At 39.8% G+C, this 20,859-nt stretch overlaps 1 protein-coding gene across 2 annotated transcripts in view; it reads right to left on the bottom strand.

Moving 5' to 3' along the window:
• CTNNBL1 (catenin beta like 1) overlaps positions 1-20,859 on the bottom strand; it is a 156,051-nt gene that overhangs the window by 113,315 nt on the left and 21,877 nt on the right. For both annotated transcript variants that reach the window (XM_008698113.2, XM_008698114.2), the window contains exons 2-3: positions 12,499-12,687; positions 8,648-8,754 (exon numbers count right to left, since the gene is read on the bottom strand). In XM_008698113.2, the coding sequence (XP_008696335.1) occupies positions 8,648-8,754; positions 12,499-12,687 (296 nt within the window). The remainder of the gene's footprint in view (positions 1-8,647; positions 8,755-12,498; positions 12,688-20,859) is intronic.

The following is a 20,859-nucleotide window of genomic DNA, read 5'->3' as shown; positions in this document are numbered from 1 at the left end:
CCGTCTCCCTTCAGGGAGCTGCTTAGGGGGCAGATCCCAAAGTAAAGCAGAGCTAGTCTCCGGCACCCTGTAATCAGCACCACACCTTACGTGGCATGATACTCCACTCACATTTCCACACCTGAACCTTCCACCAAACCTATGCTCAGACGCTAAGAACAAAACTGCTCTGCATTCACTGATCCCAGCCCTCCCCCGGTGTTTGACTTTTCAGAAATGATCACTAAGCCTTTGGGGAACAAGACAGGAAGGTTTGCTCTGAGGAAGAAGTGAGCCAATCCACGTAAAGCAACTGAACAATACCTGACTGAGAGTAACTGAAGGGAAGCAGTGATAATGCTGTTATTTCTGAAGTAGGCTCCATGCTTGAACTCTTGAACTCACGACCCTGAGCTGAGGGGCACCTGTATGGTTCAGCCGGTTGAGCATCCGACTCTCGGGTTCTGGCTCAGGTCACGATCTCAGGGTTGTGAGATCAAGCCCGTTGTCAGGCTCTGCATTCAGTGTGGAGTTTCCCTGAGATCCTTTCCCTCTCGTTCACCCCTGTCCCTCCCCCTGCTCACATACAGGCTCGCTCTCTCTTTCTCGAAAATAAATAAATAAATAAATAAAATCTTAAAAAAAAAAAAAAAAAGACCTGAGCTGAGACCAAGAGTCAGACGCTTTAACCAACTGAGCCGTCCAGGCCCCCAGCAGTGGTTTAACAGACTCTAGAGTCAGATTACCTGGGTTTGAACTTGACTTAGCCTCTTACTTCACTTCTGTATGCCTCAGTTTCTCATTTGTAAATAAGATCATAAAGTTACCTATCTCACAGGGCTACTGTAAAGAGTAAATGAATAAATACATATAAAGCACTTAAGAAAAATGCCTGGCCTATAAAAGCACTATACGTTTGCCCTCATTTTTTCTTCTGCCACTACTGTTATTATGTCTATCCTCCCTTCTAGAATGTAAGCTTCTTAAAGACAGAAATTATATCTTTTGTCTCTATATATCCACAGATGCCTGCTTAATCAAATGGTCTCAATTTAATTTTATATCAGGGTGATTTAATTTAAAAAAAGAAAAGGAACATAAGCATGGACTCTTGAAGTTATATATGCCTCATTCAGATGCTGAGGGGCTGGGCAAACATCATCTCTCCAGAAATCTGGATTCTGCAAGGAACAAAATCTGGAGACTATAGTTCTTTAAAACATGCCTATATTTCAGACAATATCCTTACCATTGTTTTTCCCCATTACTATTTTTAATCATAACATTTATATATTTTTTTCTAATTATAAAATACTACTTTTTATAGAAAACTGGGAAAAGACATGCTTTCAAAAAATAAACAGAAAAATAATCCATTATCTCAGTGACCAGAAATAACCACTGATAATATTCTGGTAGGTTCAAGTAGTTTTTTTCCAACTCATAGCCTCCCCCACCAAAAAAAAAGTAGCCTACATAGTATACAGTTCTGTATTCAATTTTTGCCATTGTTGTTAACATAGGCTGAACAATTTTCTTTATCATTAAGCATTCTTCTACAACAGGAAAAGCCAGTATCAGACGCTGCTCTCACTCCTCCTCCCACAGCAATCCCTCATTTGAACCCAGCACCCTTCCCTGCTGAGCCGAGACATGGCTTCAGAATCCTTTTCAACACAGTGTTCCAAGAAAAACCACCAATCAATCCCAGAGTGGGTGCAGGAGATTAAGTCCATCTGAAATTTCTATTCTAAATAATACATTTTTAAAAGCTACATGGTATTTTCTTGTGTGGATCTATCATAATTTATTTTACCAATCCCCCTTTGTCAGACATTCAGATGGTTTCCAATCTTTTTCCTTACAACAAATGACACTAAGAAGTATGTATTCATAATTATTGTGTTAGGATAAATTCCCAGGAAGGTACCCAGTCAGAAAGTATGCATAACTTAACAGACTTTGCTAGAGCCTGCCAGAAAGGTACCAGCAGTGTATGAAGTGCCTATTTCCCCTCCACCCTCCTCAAAACCAGTATCGTCTATTTAAAATCTCCTCCAATTAGAGATGAGAAATATAACTTATTTTTTATTTTGCACTTCTGATATTAAGTTAAAATTCTGTTAATGTTTACTAGTTATTTGTGTTTCTCCTTTAACCATTTTTATATCAGGGTGCTCATCTTATTTATTGATTTATAAGCACTCCATATACTAAGGAAATTAATCTCTGCCATATGTCAAAAAAAAAAAATAAACCAGCGAAAAATATTTGCCCTTTAATTTGTACATTGTGCTTTTTAACATAAAAGTTTTTAAAAGTCTAAGTAGTTAAATGTTTGCCTTTATGAACTCTATTTTACATGTACCCTGAGTAAGGTTTTTTCCTACGCTAAGATCAAATATATTTTATGATATACTACCTCTATGTTTATACATATTTAAATGTTTAGGAGTAAGTAAATCTGAGATATACTTTAGCATATGATATGGGACAGAGATCTAACTTTATTTTCTGCAAATGTGAGGCCAATTGTCCCAATACCGTAATGTATCCTTTTTCCACAGATCTGAAGAAATACCTCTATCATACACTAAATTTTAATGTGCACTCTAATCTTTTTATGGGCTTTTCACTCCATTTCACGGATTTGTTTGCAAATTCCTGAGCTAGGACCACACTTCCACATTATCATGGCATATTTTACCTCTGTTACCACAAAACATTCTGTTGTTCTTCTTTTCCAATGCTTTCTTGTCTGTTCTCACCTGATTATTATTCTAATTTTGAAATTATTTTTCTCAAGATTCTCCTCCATACCAGTGTTTTTAAGGCTCCTTTGCTATGCTTACAAATAGATTACCCTTCTAGATTCCTAGGTTCCTTATCACCTAAAGCACGGAAGCCAAATCAGAATCATGACTTGGAAGGCCTGGTGTAGAATTCAGATATTGGGGCAGTAGATCTGCATAATCTTTGAACCTAAAAGGCTCAGCAAATCTCTACAGCTTATTTGCCTTACGTGAGTACTAGGGAGTAACTTAACAGAAGACTTTTACAATTTGTTGGGAAGAACTGGCAAGGGCACTAAATAGTAGCAAGCAAAGTCATGTTGAGTACCAGGAAAAGGTTTGGGGACTTGGGGTATAATCAATGAATGAATGTCAACCCGGAGAGAAGCCTCTGGTGGTATCCCACAGGGCTCCATCCTTAGGCCTGTTTTTTGTTTTTTAAAGATTTTATTTTTAAGTAATCTCTATACCCAATGTGGGGCTTGAACTCACAACCCTGAGATCAAGAGTCGCATGCTCCTCTGAGTCACCCAAGCGCCCCTTAGGCCTGTTTTTGATGAACAACTTGGGTGAAGATATATAAACGGCAAACTTAACACAGCAGCTGACGGAATTAATTCAATAAGTTCCTGACAAGCAATAATGATGGGCCAAATCTAACAGGAGGAAAATTACCTAGGATCCACACCGAGCACAGCACAGAACCATAAAGTCAGGTACAAATGCACGGGTGAGAAAGATACAGTTTAGTAAGAGCACATGTGTAGAAGGGACTCGATGGTTTTAGTCAATTGTAACTGCGATACAAATCAGACCATGAGACAGCTCTGCCAGGATGGAGACTACTTCTCCTTCATCTCTGGACACCCAGCCCTGGGTACACTCCCTGGTCCACCACAGAAATTTAGCAGATATCTGCCAAAGGAGCAGAGGAAAGTAGCCGCCACAAAAGCTGCTGTGGTTTTAGCCTGCTTAGAAGAAGATAATATGAGTTACCATGCAGATCAGATGACCCTTAAGGTCCAGGACATCTGTTACGGGAACCACACTTTATTTAGGAGGGCTATGGAAACTAATTCAGGGAAGCAACTGAGATTATAAGGAGTCTAGATATCCTCTCATGAAAGAACGTGCTGAGATTCTTTTTCATTCCGAGTTGAAATCTTATGAGTCAGAGCTGCCAAAGATGAAACAGGTTTCTTTGTAAGTTAGGATCCTTGTCACTGGGGGTAATTAATGAAGGGTGACATGAAAAAAAAAAATCAAGAAGGAGAAGGGAGAATGGACTGCACCTTTCAGTCCCTTCCAACTTGGAAATTCTTCTTCCAACTACGCAGTTTTAACCCAATGTTTTTAAGTTTAGAAAGTCATAAAATTATCAAAACCAACAAAACAAGCAAAAAGTCAACTGTGAGCAGGGAAACATCACAAAAATACCACTGGGGTCCAGCGTTACATAAATAATGAGCTAGAGTAGGAAAATGCCTGGACTTGGGAAAGAGACTGACCTGGGTCACACCCCCAGCCACATTTAGAGGCTGTGTAACCAAGAGTGGTGTGTCAACAAGCACTCCTGGGGCACATACTAGGTGCCAGGCACCATGCTAGGTACTGAGGAAGTAACGAATAACAGAACAATCCCAGCTGCTGTCCTCAAGGAGCTTCTATTGAGGCACAAATCTAAACAATCTATTCAATGCAGTTAATTGTAAGGATGTCCAGCGTTGCCCAAGAGAACTGTTATTGGAACAGAGCATAGGGCCCCAGTCTGGACAAGGGAGATGGAGAATATTAACTAACCTATCTCTAAACTTCAACTTCCTTAAACTTTCTAGCTGAATTATAGTGAGGATTAAAGGAGATAATAACTATAATGTGCCTAACAACAGTTGGCACACATCAAATGCTCAATAAATCTAGGTACCCTTAAGTCTGCTCTGCTATAACAAAGAAAATTTTCTTCTCTTTTTGCTGACCAAGAATAAGCCTACTCATTTAAAGCACACCCTACAATATTTGTAGAGGACTGAATGCCTAGGGATTAGGCATACCTTTAGCAACAGCTGATGCACAGCTGGAAGAAAGGATCAAGTTAGAGGTCAATGGGAAAGCAATAGAGCAACATATTAAAACAGTAACCCAGGCTGAGGCAGGGTCATCAATTCCATCTGGTATGACAGAGAATATTCTGCTTGTCTGCCCATGTACATTTGCTTCAGACCAGCAGGATGTTCTCCTTCAACCACAAGAGTGAATATTAGCAAAGACCAGTGAAGTAAAAAAAAATACCAGAAAAGCAACAGAAACCAAGTCCTCCTGCAATCATAAAACCAGCTATTAACGCATAGGAAGCATGAGGTTTCTTCCACCCAAATGAATCAGCAATTCTCAAAGTGTGGTCCTGGGACCCCAGGGTGAGGTAGGAGGTCCTTCAGGAGTCTATATGATCAAAACTATTTTTATAGTAAATCCAAAACATTATTTGCCTTTTTCACTCTGATTCTCTCAGGAGTGCACAGTGGAATTTTCCAGAGGAATGCACAACATGGTGCTATGATTGCCCTAAGAGCTAATGAAATGTGTGCTTGTATATTCTAAAATTTCCTAAGATAAGGACTTTGGGGTACTCAATAATTTAAGAGTGCAAAGGGGTCCTGAGACTAAAAGTCTGAGAGCCACTGAACTAAGTAATTCCAACCCTACAAAAATGAAGAGAAGGAGAGAAGGAGCACACGCTACTCAGTGTGATGCTTGGGAGAACGATCACACAGTGCAAAGTAGACGCCACATAAGGAGAATTGTCAATTGAATCTGAAATGCAGCCAAATGAAGAGAGGCATTTTTGGGTATGCAATCAAAATGACAATTGCATATATGGGAAAATAAATTTGAACGTTTCTGATCTCAACCGGAAAGTTTCATTCAAATATGCTCTAGCAATTTTCATCTTAATTGCACCTCGCTGGTCTAGAGAATTATAAAAGACACTGCACCAGTAAGAATTCAAGAACTCAAGGTTAAAACACAATGTAGTTTCCTAACAGCTTTTGGATATGAAAAAAAAAAAAAAGATGTTCTTTATGCATAATTTCAATTTTCGAACGTTGTGACTTAAAAACAAAAATAGTGTATAAATTTGTCTGGATGGAAAACACTGTTGTTGTTGTTTTTTTTTTTAAATAAAATAACATTTTCTTAAAAACCACTTTATAAATTGTAACACTGGAGCATCTGTGATACCTAAGACATAGATGGTGAATATAACCCACAGAAATTCACTGTTCTACACTGACAGAAGTATACTACGAAGGGGACAAAGGCAATACTGGCATTCCAAAAAGTACTGTGGTTCTTAAATTTCTAGTGTTATCAACCCACAGCACAGCTTCCTCATAACGTATCCTCAGGTTCCAAGCAATGGGAATGTAATAAGAATGACCTCAACTATGTAAGATCTCTCATGTTTACTGAGCACCGACAGTATGGCAGGTACTGTGCTAGGTACTACAAACAGAGACAGACAAGACACAGTCTACCTCCTGAAAGGCACACGGAGTATAATGCAGGCAGACCACTGAGGAAAGAAAGAACAACAGAACAAATGACAAAGATGTTACAGACTGATCACATTCATCGTGGGCAAGAAGTTAGGGAAAGAGACCTGCTGGTGGGAGAATAAAAGGCCAGGGTGTGGAATTTGGCAGGAACTATCAAAGTTTAAAATACGTCCCCTTCAATTGGAGAACTGAACACTTAGGTATCTATCCCACAGAAATAACGTGCACTAAGACACACGTACATGGAGGTTCACTGCAGCATTGTTCACAAAAGTCAATATTTAAAATAACCAAATACCCATCCAAAGAAAAATAGTAAATAAGTCGAGGTACCTCCACACTATGAAATACTCCACAGCAGTCACAAAACATAAGGTAAACATGCATGGAAAGATCTCCTGTGAGATAAGTAAAACCATCAAAGTTCAGAATACATACAGCATGATTGAGGTGGGGGAAAAATTACATATGTAAATACATGTACAGGAAACAATCTAAAAGAATACTCACAGAGACGATCTCTGGATAGAGGAATGGAAAAGGAGGTCTGTGCAGTGAAGGAGAACTTACATTTTTTACTTTACTTATGCACTGTTGGTATTTTTACAATGACAGTCTGTTCCTGTATTACTTGTATAATCAAACACACACATACATCCACAGACACAGTACAGTATGACAAGTGCTACTATATGGTAGAGGTCAGCACAAAACTGACGGGACGCTGGTGTTGTGAAGGCTGAGATCTGATCGAGCTATTCCTCCTGTCAAAAAGGGTTGTGGCCTGGGTCCAGTAATGAGGTTCTCCTCTCTCTATACCTCATCTACAGCACAGAGAGGACGTGCTGAATCCCACCAGCCTCACTAGGTTACCATGAGGACTCTGTGTGCTCTGATACCCCTGTGCCTTTGTTCATGCTAATCACACTGCAGGACTTTCCATGTTCTTTTCTGCCTATTAAAATAAAAATCATTCTTCAAGGCCCAGCTCAAATACCACCGCTTCTGTGAAGCCCACCATAGCCCCCAACTTGGCATTCATGGTTTCTTTCCCTATGCTCCCACAGCACTCTGCTTGTATCTCTTTTAAAGTATATTTCCTTCTACCCTGCATTTATAGTCCATCTCCCTAGTAACCTATAAACTAGAGTACAAAGACCGTACTATTCAACTCTTAATTGCCTAGGGGCCTTGGGCCTATTAAGATTCATTAAAAGTGTATGTCCTAAGAGGCAGAAAGACAAGGAGGGAAGAGCGATTTAGAACATTAAAATCTGTATAAATATGAAAATTCCTTTAGTTAGAATTCATTTTTTTTCCTACCTAAATCATACTGTACGTATTCCATACCTTGATTTTTTTTGGTCACATAACGGGTGATCTTTCCATGAAAGATACCAGATTCCTCATGCCAGCACCTCACAGTACACGGAGGCGAGGGCGCGGTAATAATCACGTGACCGTCACTTTGTGAGCACTTCCTGTGTGCCAGGCACTGAGCAAAACACCTGCCACAATTCTCACTCAATCTTCACAAGCACCCTGTGAAGGAGGTATTATTTCTTTATACAGATGAGACACTGGAGGCTAAGGAAGGAGAAGCGACTTATTCAAGGTCATGTGGGAGTCACACCCATATCTGTCTAACTGCAAAGCCTTTGACATTTTCTCAGCAGTAAAGCTATCACTAATGACAGGCATCCTCAGTTTTCTTTGCACCTTGAGAAGAACAATGCGGAAAAGAGTTAACATAGTAGACCTGATCTTTAGAAGAGTCTAGTCCCAGGCTGGTACCTGGGAACTTGGCTTTTGAAAGGTTCCCTAAGTGATAAGGGTGTTTTGCCCACCTGGGGCACTTAACTTCTGCTTTCCTTCTGGGAGTATGGAATTTGGATAGTCATTGCGGACAGAGAAGGCCTACATAACTTGTCCTCAATAAATATCCTGGACTCCTAAGTCCCACTCAAATGGGCTTCCCTGGACAGAAACACTACACATATGTTGATGTATTTCACTGTTGGAGAAAGGAGCATGTCTGCGTGTAACCCAGGCAGAAAAAAGACAGGGAGCCTATACATGAATTTCTCCAGCGTCTGCCTGATCTGTCTTTCCCTCTTGCTGACCCTGCTGTGTGCCCTTGAGTACCACTGACTCTGAGCCCTATGAGTCTTTCCAGGGATTTCCCAAATACGTGGGTTGTCCTGGGACTCCTGACACAAATCACAAAAATCAAAACAGGCAAAACAAATGAAAAACAAAACAAAAACAATAAACATAACATGTAAGAGGAAAGAGGGTTTCAACAAAACAGAGCCTTACTTCTCTGGATTGTCTGGAAACTTGATCCGCAACTCTTGGTTTTTGTATGATCTTTTTTCAAATGTAAGGATCATTTTCTTCACTGAGCTCTCATCTAGGGGTTCCTCCTGGTATAAAGGGAACAAATAACAACAATTTCAGTCCAAAGGGATTTCTTATTCACCATCACTACTTCTTTTCCATGGCTCTTACATGCCATTCTGCCACTCACCTTTCTGGGTTAAATACACAGTACATACTTTATGTCCCCCACTGGAAAGAAGGCTAAGGGTCTAGATCACATGGTACATCCGTATCACTGTCTCACAACTAGTTCAGGAAGCTCAGTTTAAGGTTTTAAAGACTAGCTCATTCAACAAATATTTCTTGAGCATACTTGTATGGCATGGAATAAGCAACAATATTAGATAGTATTATTTAATATTTACCCATCCTTCTCCTTGTTGTACAGGTAAGATAACACTCAGGTTTAAAAAAACTTGTTAAGTCCAGTGACAGTGGACCTCAATCTTTTCCCCACACCAGGGGTCAGCAAACTCCAGTCCACAGGCCAAATCCAACTCATGGCCTATTTTTGTACAGCCCATACCATAAGAATGCTTGTTAATTAGCAACAGTCACTGCTCTGCGTTTCTTACACATTACTGTTTCGGGTCCTTACTAGCTGCCAAGAAGGAAATCAGAGAGGCCCAACATAGCATCGAGAATTTCGGAACCTCACTCAGGGGAGGCATAAAAAACTAGTAGACCACACAGTTTTCTTATTTCAAACACTGGAATAATAACTACACAGGTAAATAAAATCTTCCCCAAAAAAAGCTACACTAAAATTTCAGGAATGTTTTCTCCTCAGTTTCTCTAAAAGGTTAAAGTCACGTGCTGCAGTGCACGCTGCCTGTCTGACACCCAACTCCTAGTTTCACAGGTTTTGTGACCATTGACCACAACTCACATCTAAAAGCAATACAAAGACTGCTATTAAGAGAACCAGAAACAGATTCTTTTGGAAAGCACTGAAGCATCTCATAATTGTGTAAGTACTCAAAGGTGTTGGCTATTATTTTATTAAATTTCAAAATTTATATATTGGTTTGTGTTTTTTTTGCTTTGTTTTGTCTTTTTATGTTCAGTTAGCCAACATATATTGGGTTTTAAGTAGGAGTTATCTATAAATTCGTTTTGGGCATGACAGATTTCTTAGATTTTATCAATGACTCCTGGCCCTTGAGGGCCTCTGGTGGACTCCCACCCCATGCCCAGTATCTGTAGCTTAAAGAGAAACTTCACAAACCGAACTCAGTGCCCTGGCTCAGTCAGGACCCAGAGTCGAGCTTCACTACTTACTAGCCAGCCACGTGGCGATGTTACTTTGCTGAATATAATCCTCAAACCCTCACCAAGTCCAACTGACTCTACCTCACAAGTCTTTCTTGAATTCATCCACTTGGCATTCAGAATAAAATTCTAAATCCTCCACATGACCCATATAAAGGTCTGGCAGGATCTAGCCCAGACAATCTCTCCAACCCCAAACCAGGATAAACATCCCTTTCGGTGGCCCATGTCTACTTGGTCACTGCTGACTCTCCAGTGTCCATCACTGTGCCCGGCACACAGCATGCGACAAGGCAAGATGTGTTGAAGGCAGGCAGGGAGAAAGGGGGGGTGAAAATATTACCTGTCTCTTTCAAGGTCATGGAGATGACCTAAAGAGATGAGGTGCATAAAACTGTTTTACAAATTACAGGACACTACACTAACATTAACCTTTATTGTTACTACTAGCAACAGGCACAATGTACCCAATGGACTACAAGGATTTCACTAAGTAATCTAAATTTTTAGGAAGGGTTAAATCACTTTCAAGCAACCTCAATCTCCACTTCTTTTCTTTCTCTTAGCTAACATCTTGCCCACCCTATAGGAAAAAAACGTAATAGTGTTAATACAGCTCTCACAGGATCCCCGAAATCTTAGCCTCTCCAGGGTTTGGCCTTCCCTCCTTTAATTTCCCTCCAACGCTGGGGGAAAACGGAATTATCAGTCTTAGTCATCGACCACAGCAGTATCTCCAATAGCTCAACGTCAGAAACCAAAGGGAGATTTCAGAAAGATGAATGCTGGTGATGTAGCACAAAAAGGACAATAATATTTTACAAGCCCACGTGACTTCACAGGGGCAAACATCACTTGTTTTTCATCAAATGGGACTTTGGTGGCAGTGAGAAAATAACTCCTGGACTTGCAGTCTTCCATGTGTCATTTTTACAAAGCGATCTCTTTTTCCCTTGTCCCTTAACAGAAGGCCTGGTCCCATACTACATTTCTGTCTCTCAGGCTAGAAACCACTTACCCATGACAGCTACTATCCTAATCCTCCAGTACCAGCCTTGCCCTACATGGGAATTATACCTGCCAATTAACTGCTGCTGCAGGGCTAACAGATTGAGCCGAAGCTAGTAGGGAGGGAGGGAGGGAGGGAGGGGGAGCGGAGAGGGAAGGAAGGAGGGAGGATGTGCTATACACACTGTTTGTCTAAGCCTAGCAGGGCTGCTGCCCTCAGAGAGGAAATTCAGGACTGTCTCCCACCACAGATTTCCAAAGTGTCACCATCTTTTAGGGGCAGACCCCCAAATTAGCACTGGTACAAATCCTAATGAGGAGAGAGTTATTGTCACAACACAGTAAAGACCTTTTCGGAATATGAATCCATTTTTTTTTCCTTCTCAGATTCACACTCCAGCTTCATTTTTTAAATCCAAACTTAGCATCATGTCTTTCAGGGAACCAAAAAACAGCTGGCTCTTAAGAATCTATTTCCATAATTCATATTGAACAAAATGCCAGAGTGAAATAACATACAAGTTAACACTTAAGGATATAAAAAGACACTTAGGTAAGGTCATTTTATTTTTAATCACTGGTATTTTACCTCTACTCTTTTTAGCTTCATTCATTTATTCATTCAATAAATATTTATTAAGGGCCTACCAAGAGCTAGGCACTGCACAGAGTGCTAGAGATACAGCTGTGAACAAAACAGAGCCAGTCCCTGTTTTCATAAGATGTGGGGGAGAGGATAGCAAATGAGGAAAATAAACAAACCAGGATTTCAGATCATGGTAAGTGCTGTGAAGACAATATACTGACCAAAGGGATAAAGGACTTACAGGGCTCCTTCAGAGATAGGAAAGGCTTCTCTGAGGAGGAAACGTCTGAACTGAGACCTAAATGAGAAGAAACCCACCACGCAAAGCCTTAGGGGAAGAGCATTCCACAAAGAGCACGGAAGTAAAAAGGTCCAGAGCTAGGAATCAGTATGCCTTAAGGCATCTTGAGGAACAGCAAATAGCACTCTTTTCCTAAACTGTATTTTTTCAGTTACGCCTAAATACCTAATCTCTTAGCTCCACCTTGAACTTCTCCACCTTTGTTGCTTTGCTAATGCCATCTCAACTGAAAAGGCTTCTTCCACTAATTGGATAAAATTCTACTCCTCTTTCAAAGACTACTGACTGCCTTAAAAAATGGAAGTGCCTTCAACACATCGGGTCTAGGACGCCTCCCTGACCCTCCTCAGTCAACAGCAACAGCCCCACAGTTCAGTGCTCGGGCCTTGATTATGACACATAATCCAAAATCATTTAAAAACTCTATCTATAATGATCTTTACACTTTGAAAATGCTTCCCACCTCCATTATCACACTTCACCTTCATGTCAATACTATGCAGTAAGTATTCTTAACCCTATTTTACAGATGAAGCTGAAAAGCTCAGAGAAATTAAGTATTTGACCTAAAATAACACTCTGCAGACACTGCATCAGGGCCAGCCTAGCCTGCCACCTTACCTCTTCCTCTTCCTCCTCGCCCTCTCTGTCAATAATCTGAAGCAGCCTCTTTTTGTCATCGTCTGCTTCTTCCACCACCGTCATTTCCTCTTCCCGATAGCGGCCACGGTCTCGGGGACCGGCTTGCCTCCGACGCATTTTCAGCTCTTCCTCTTCATCATCCCGGGGACGTTTTGTGCCCCTGTTGGGCTGAGAAAGAAAAAAAAAGAAACACATGATTTTAGAGCTGGAAAAGACGTAGAAGAGCACACATAGAAGACATTCTAAAAGCTTTCAAGGATTCACCGATGAAAAGCTCCATACAATATGATTTCTCCTACAAAATGAAGTAAAGCTCCAAGTGGTCATTTTTTCAGACCCGTAGTGATTCTATAAAAACATGACTGAAGTCACTGACACAGTAGTTGGCTTTTTTTTTTTACAGAACTTTTTTAATATGCAAAGTTTTATCACTTCACAAAAGTTGCTGTATGTATAGAAATCACAGGGAACACAGCCACACTGAGATGGGTTAGGCTCAATTTACTAGTTACGATACAATCCCTGACCCCAATCCCGTCGCATGGTTTTAATTCACGTCTAAGAAAGACTAAGTCACTCACAAGTAGTTCGCACAGAGAAGATTACATATGTAACATCCAAGGGTCTCCTGTACTCCAAAGTCCTGCTTTATGGAAGAGTAGGGTAGAGGAAGGCCCAGAGCTCGTATTACCAAAGTCACAAAACCAGCAGCGGCCCTGAAAACACAATCGGCACTTTCGGACTTCCGGTCCAGGGCTCTGTCTGCCACACTGTTAGGTCCTCATTTTGCCTTTGACGCTGCAGTCCATGGAGGAGTTCTTAACAGCGGCCTTCCATTAAATTGGAATAAAATGAAGCACTACTGAAATGGGCTTCAGAACTGAGAAGAAACAGCACTGCACCAGGAATCAAACAGCCCAATGTCTCCAAGCGGCTCAGGTTACTACCGGTGCAGCTCTGGGCACGTCATTAACCTCTCTACACCTTCGTTTCCTCATCTGCAAATGGCAAACGGAAATTATAACCCTCTTCCCTGTGAACTTCAAAGGATGCTTCTATGTGTGTGTATTTTTACCATTTTTTTTCCAGCTTCACTGAGATATAATTGACATATAACATTGTGTACAATGTGATTAGTTGATTCACATATATATTGCAAAATGATTACCACTTTAGTTAACACCTTCATCGCCTCACAAAATTACCTTTTTTTTTGGTGGTGAGAACATTTAAGATTTACTCTCTTAGCAACTTTTTCAAGTATACAATACAGAATTGCTAACTATAGTCACTCTGCTATACACTGGATTCCTAGAACTTATTCATAACTGGAAGTTTGAACCAAAAGGTTGCAAACTTTAGTGAAAGAATGCTAAATGAGGGGCGCCTGGGTGGCTCAGTCGGTTAAGCATCTGCCTTCAGCTCAGGCCATGATCCCAGGGTCTTGGGATGGAGCCCCCCCATCAGGCTCCCTGCTCAGTAAGGAAATCTGCTTTTCCCTCTCCCTCTACCCCCTCCCCCCTCCCCGGGCTCACGTGTGCTCTCTCTCTCAAATAAATAAAATCTTAAAAAAAACAAAGAATGTTATCCAACAACAGCACCAAACAAATATGAAAAATTATTACTATAAGGTAATCCACATGATTCTGTCTTCCTTAACACAAGATATCTGTGTTAGGCTCAATGAGCTTTTTTTTATATGTTATAATAACTATGCGCACTAATAGTGTGCTAGGTGCGACATGGTTTATTACGACCAACAGAAGAGAATGCCACATTTGCTGCCAACCTGCTAAGTTGTTTGGTGGTGATAAGAGACACATTTCTACTATACACATTACACATCTCACCTTGTGACTTATAACCCACGCTGCTACGGAACTCCGCTATCCCAGTGGTACAAAGTCATTTCCTTCTATGTTCACAGACCCTACTGGTTCCACATACCAGGTGTGCCAGTAAGTCTAAGCATATGACATTGCTTAGAAAACTCACATTAGACAATTTGGTTTGTAGGTTACCACCTGCTATTTTTCACTGTTCCTAGCCTCCGTGAGATAGATTATAATTTCATACGATAACACACTCTACTTCCATAAATAGAAAAATCAGAAGAATCTATTCTCATCATCACTGGTCTACACTTAGAAAAAGAGGAGAAAAAGAAGAAAGTAAGCAACATGCCAGTTACCATGGACCACAGGCAAAAGGAGGTGGTGGTTTTCGTGTGAGAAAGGAAGGAAAGGTAGCTTGATCCTAAAGGAGGGCAGGCTTCAAACCAGAAATCTGTAGCTCCCCAGCAGGTAAGGAACTTCAGCCCCCTGGGAGCACTAATTCTTTCAGGCTCATAAAACGAGGCCTGCTGCGATTCTGATTAGCGTGAGGCTGCTGCAGCAGTCGAATCAAAGCACCAGCTCCATAGTTCTCCACGGAAAGGAGATTTCTGGATTGTTTATCTCTGAGGGCAGAGAGAAAAGGCAGTGGACCACAATTAAAAGAAGAAAGCTAAATACGCCACAGGTAAGAAAAGAAACCTGAAAGAATACTGGCAGTGTCTCTTTGGAATACATCTTCCAATCCACTTTTTTTAAAACAAGCATTTCCAAGGTAGGGGAGGAGTTTCACTTTTACCTCTAATAATTTCCCCTGAAATTGCACTTTCCTCCTGCAGAACTTAAAGCACCTCTCTTAATCTTCACCACATCTCTGGGTAAGAGAAGTAGGTTAACAGTTCTATTTTCCAAGCAGGGAGACGGGATGCCTGAGATCCTTTAATAAACTCTTGCAAAGACAACCTGGTCCCTTCTCAAAGTTGAACCTGATCTCTGGGAAATTTGTTAATCTACCATGATTCCAGGACCCTAAATGAGACAGGTCCAAGGGACTTTCAGTCAGGAACATACACCCATAAATATAAGTCATGTAAGACCTTGGCCAAGTTAAAATAATATTTGTTAAGCCATTCATTCAACAAATACTGTGTTAAAGAACTGCAAGGCTTGAAGGGTCTTCAAGTAATAAGGTAGCCCAGTGGCAGTCCCAGGCTTCCATTTGAGTCATGTCAAAATGGGGAAATGGGGACACACAGGGCCAGGATGGATTCTTGAGACAAGAATAGCTCTGTTAATCTTTAGGAATAGTCTAAGCAGAACATCCCTAAGAGGGCAAATTTCAGGTTCACTAAGTGTTTCTACAACTCCCTTCTCCATGACACAGGACATTCAGCTTGAGCTCTTCTCATGACAACTTCCCAGCAGAGGAGAGCAGAACCCATTTAGGGTGCTCTGCCACGATTCCTTCACCAACATTATCAGCTCCCACCTCCAACAGATAGGTAAGCCATTCAAAGGCCGGGAGATATTTTATTTCAGCCATTTTTTTTTTTCTCCCAAGGCAACACTGAAAGAACTTTTGTTCTTCTCAAATAAGGGTTGTCTCTTTTTCAGATATTAACAGTCCAAAAAGAAAAGTTTCTACTCATTTCTGAAATCTGACCACTCTGAAGAATAAAGGTTAGGATTCATTTCTTTAACAAATATTTATTAAATGCCAACTATGTGTAAGGCCTGTGCTGGCGACTGGGGACATACATGTAAGACAAACGCTGCTTTGCTATCAAGGGGCTTAACAGTCTAGGACATAGCTGCCCAATTAAAATCAAATGCAAAGCATAATTTTAAATTTTTTAGGGGCCACATTTTAAAAAGTAAAAAGCAGCAGGTGAAATTAATTTTAATGTTTTTTAATCCAATATATTTAAAATATTATCATTTTAACATGTAATCAGTATTTCAAAAATTACTAATGTGATAGTTTCCTTTTTTTTTTTCATACTAAATTAAGTCTCTGGAGTTTGGCAAACTACTTTACATTCAGAGTGTATCTCGACCCAGACCCTGCCCCATTTCACGTGCCCAACAGCCATATACAGCTAGCGGCTGCCATACTGGCTACCACGGTCTAAACGATTTTCATCCGAGGGCTTCCTATTCCCTGACAAAGCCAAAATGGAACCATCTTTCCAGCAACACTGCATAAAATACGGATTCATAAGAAGCTGAAATCCTATTTGTGAAAGATCCCCACAAAAAAATTATGAAGCTAACAATACCCTGACCTGGAAATAAACGTCTATGTTATATTTACCAATATTCGCTACTGAGAGAGTGATCAGTTACACAAAACAAAGCAAGAATACAAAAGTGGGGAAAATCTCCAGCTGTCAAACCGATTCCACTACAGAAGAGCCAAAGGGCTCTGGATTCAGGGAGGGAATATAACACTAGCAGCCTGTCAGAGAGGTTATAACAGCTCAGTCATGAGCTCTCCTTGTGTTTTACAAAACCAATCCCAAGAGGATTAAGCCATTCTTACCAGTCACCTTTGGAGATTAATTTGTTTTGGTATCTGAAAGGTGTTTGGAATCCCTCAAGATGAAGGAATGACAAAAGAAACTGTTCCTCATAAAGTCATTTCTTTGTTTCTGCTGCCCACAAGACTACAGGAAAAATGATTAACTCTTAACTTCTGATGTACCAACACATCAGCCTTTAAGGATTTAAAAAATCTTCTACATTCCTGCCTTACCCCCAATAGGTGGTGAGCGGTATAAATGCTCACTAAGCATTTGCCACCATCCAACCACACAGCTGGTAGCCTTTCTAGGTTACATAAAGGATTCCCACTTGTTCAAAGCTTAGAGTAAGCTTCAAGATTATATATATAAGATGCTTTTACTTTCCAAAAATCTTGAAACCTATTATATGTGTGTATGTGTGATGGATGATAGATATATATATAGATATATATAGATATATATATATATATATATCTCCATCCCCCTGGAAACAGAAATCAAGACATCTCCATGAAAGCTTGGAAAGAGTTAAAAAAATTAAATAAGTAATCTGCCTAGGATACTCCCTGCGTACCCAGACAATATCCAACCTAAGCTGTAGGTTTCATTTTTCCCTCTCTCCCTCTCTATTTTTTTTTTTTAATTAAAAAGCAGTGAGAAGCTGTAGCTATAATGAGGAGCTGTGGGAAAATGCAGTTATATTGGGCTCAAAGTAATGTACCATAGGAAGAGGCTACATCACCAGAACGAATCCTAAATTAAAACTCCACTATGAAACCAACTCCATTTCCTCTGAGCATGCAATCTATATTATCGCATTTATGGTCTTGTCTCGACCTCAATTAGACTTGGGGGTGGGGGTGGGAGAAAGGGGCCTTTTATAATGAGCAATAATGGCGTCATTATGATAAATTATGAAAACACACAGCGCAATTATTAATGTGAAGAGTACATCTATACCAGGATAGAACAGTGGCGATGAGTGGCGGGGGGGGGGGGGGACGTCCAAGTAAGTTCAATATTCCAAGTCACCTGGGTTAGGAGGGGGTGATTTTCATAAAGTGTACTTTCATGTTAATGGAAGAAAAAATGTGTTCAATTCTATTAAAAAATGGAAAAAATCAAAGGAAATCTTTTATAACCTCATAGTAAGCCAGGAATTTTTCACCTAGCACCAAGAAGCTTTAGAACTTCAGAAAAGGGCCTTCTGACTAGGGGAATAAAGTACTATTTCCTAAATATCAAACAATGGGAAAGACTCAGAAATTTGAGCTCAAAGGGATAATCTAGTTTATCCCTCTCTTTATAGAAATAAGGAAATCTGAGCCCAGTGGCTTTAAGTAATTTGTCTGTGACGGGCAATAATACAAAGCTTCTAATTCCCAATATAGTGCTTTTTCTACTTTGCAACACTAACTAGTCATTGGTAACCTATTTGCAATTGGTGATACCCTATATGGAGAATGAGTTTAGGAGTCAAATTTTCCTAAATTCAAATCCTAGTCCCTCTACTTAGTTAGCAGTTCTGGAAAGTAACTTACCCCTCTAAGCTTGAGTTTTCTCAATCTATAAGCTAGAAACAAGAACCACTTTCATACATTTATGTATATATGTATATATATGTATATAAGCACATAACGGCCAATGTTTCTCATGTGCCCAACGGAGTTTAGCTCATAGAAGATAATACATGTAGCCTCCCACCTCTCTTGGACACACCTGATTCAAAAATCAAAGAACCTCAATGTTGGAAAGGGTGTTGACCATTAATAGGTTTTAAAAGGAAAATCCTTTTTTTAATGTCAAAATATGACAGACCCCAACCCCTACTTTTAAAATCCAATGACTGAGAAAGAACATAATGACAAATATATTACTATCTATTTGACAATACTTTTCATTGCATTTGTGTTTTTAACGCCTACATTTATGACAGAGAGAGAAACAGAGAGATGGATTAATTTTGAGAGAGATTTTGAGAGATTGCGATTCACTCTACAGAAAACGCCTGTGTACATCTGTCTGGATTCACAACCTCCTGCAGTAATTCTGAAGCACTAGAGATATCCAGACTTTAGATGCCTTGAATCTAACCCAATCATCTATATGAGGTTTGAATCCCCTTTAAAACATCTTCACTGGGTATAGGCTGGGGCTTTCCTAATACTTCCAGCGACCAGAACCTTAAACCCTCCCTAAATCGTGCCCCTTCCATCTTTGGATCACTCAGAGAGTTTGTTAAATTGAGGAAAACCTTCCAACTTCCAACTTTCTTCCTTGGTCCTTAATCTTTCTCTTTAAAGCAATATAAACATGATTAGTCCCACTCTCGCAATTAAAAAAAAATCTTTAGATTATTTCAAGACAGTAATCCTATTTCTTTCTTCCTCTACCATTGCCTATTCTTTTTCAGAATAAACACTTTCAATATGGGGGGGGGTGCATACAATGCAGGGGAGAAAGGTAGGTATACACATAATTAAATTCCTTCTTGTCATTAGGTTGCATAATTTTAAAGCTTTCTGATACCTCTAAAGGTAATTAGACATATGGAATGTCACAAACCCAGGCTGTGGACGGATTGGTATAACCAATTTGAAATGCTCAGAAATCATCTGCTGTTAACCTCGCCTGATTACATTTTGTCAGAATAAAAGAGAGTTTTCAAACATTCATTTTTACCAGATGGTAGTGAGTGGCCTGACCCAGAAGTTACAGATGAGCTGCAGTAATGAGTTTTCCCTTGCCTTTGCTGGCTGCACATTCACTGGTGACATTTTACAACTAGGACTTCTGGCTCAATCAATATTTGCAGGCATGAAACCTGCCAAAGTTAACATCAGGGCTCCCTTGCAAATTTGCTTAAGGCACCAGAACTGAAAAAGCTCACAATCTCTAATGCTGCAACTACCATCAGCCGAAGTTCATAATCAGGGATCAAAGCCATCAGAGACAGAAAATTCTACCTACCTCAACTCAAAAGGTTGTTGTGATGACTAAAACATCTTCCAAAGGGGCCCTATGTAAACTATAAAGTGCTATATCAACAAGGGATTATCATAGATATTTTTAAGAAATATCTGAGAAATATTCCAGGTATTCATATACAATTACATATTATGTCTCTACAAGACTTAAAGCTTAAAACAAAACAAACAAACAAAAAAAATCAATGCATCATGGCCATTTACTACCTTTTTTTCTGGAAGAAAAACCAAGTACCAGAAACTCAAAATCTCAAAGCAAAGTTATTGCAAATATAAAACAGAACTCTCATTTACTTAATTCCCAATTAAAAAAAAAAAAACAGGTACTGAGAATACAATAATTACTGGAGAACATGGGTTTTAACTGCCCACAAGGAGGGGGGAGAAATCAATGTATCAAAAATTAAAATCACCAAGACTCTCACTTAAGATCTGTAATCTGATTGGCTGACAAGTAACATGGATGTGATTTATGATTTAAATCACTAGTCATTAAGACTTAATCAATTTTTCCTACCAAAAAAATTCTTACTTCTTGTTAAAGCCTGAATATATATTCATCTCACCTCCAGAGGGTGCGTAGATTTCTTTTTTTAAAAGTACAAACTATACTTTAGCATCCATGATTTACTTTGACATCTTTTCTGATTAATTCTGCAGCTGCATTAGAAAGCTGAATGTTGATTCAGTTTCTTTATTTATCAAGGCTAACAGAGGCAGATACTTGTAAAATTGTTGGAAGGTAAACTACCTCCATTTTAGCAGACTTATTATGAATGTTTTGTCAGTTACACCAGAACCATCATCATTCATTCATTCACTCAAGAAGTGTCTACTAAGCTAATAGAACCTGAACATCAGTCCATTAGGGGCTAGAGGGAATATCAGACATCAATCAACAACAGTAACAACAGAACTGCACTGATCTAAAAGAAGTAGCATGGTACAATACAAAGAGCAGCAAACCAATCATCAGAAAAAATCTAGGTTCTTGTG

The sequence above is a fragment of the Ursus maritimus genome, unplaced genomic scaffold, assembly GCF_017311325.1.
Source record: "Ursus maritimus isolate PB19 unplaced genomic scaffold, ASM1731132v1 scaffold_22, whole genome shotgun sequence".
Classification (NCBI taxonomy): domain Eukaryota; kingdom Metazoa; phylum Chordata; class Mammalia; order Carnivora; family Ursidae; genus Ursus; species Ursus maritimus.
Note: the sequence above shows the minus strand (reverse complement) of the source record. Positions and strands in the feature narration are given on the sequence as shown.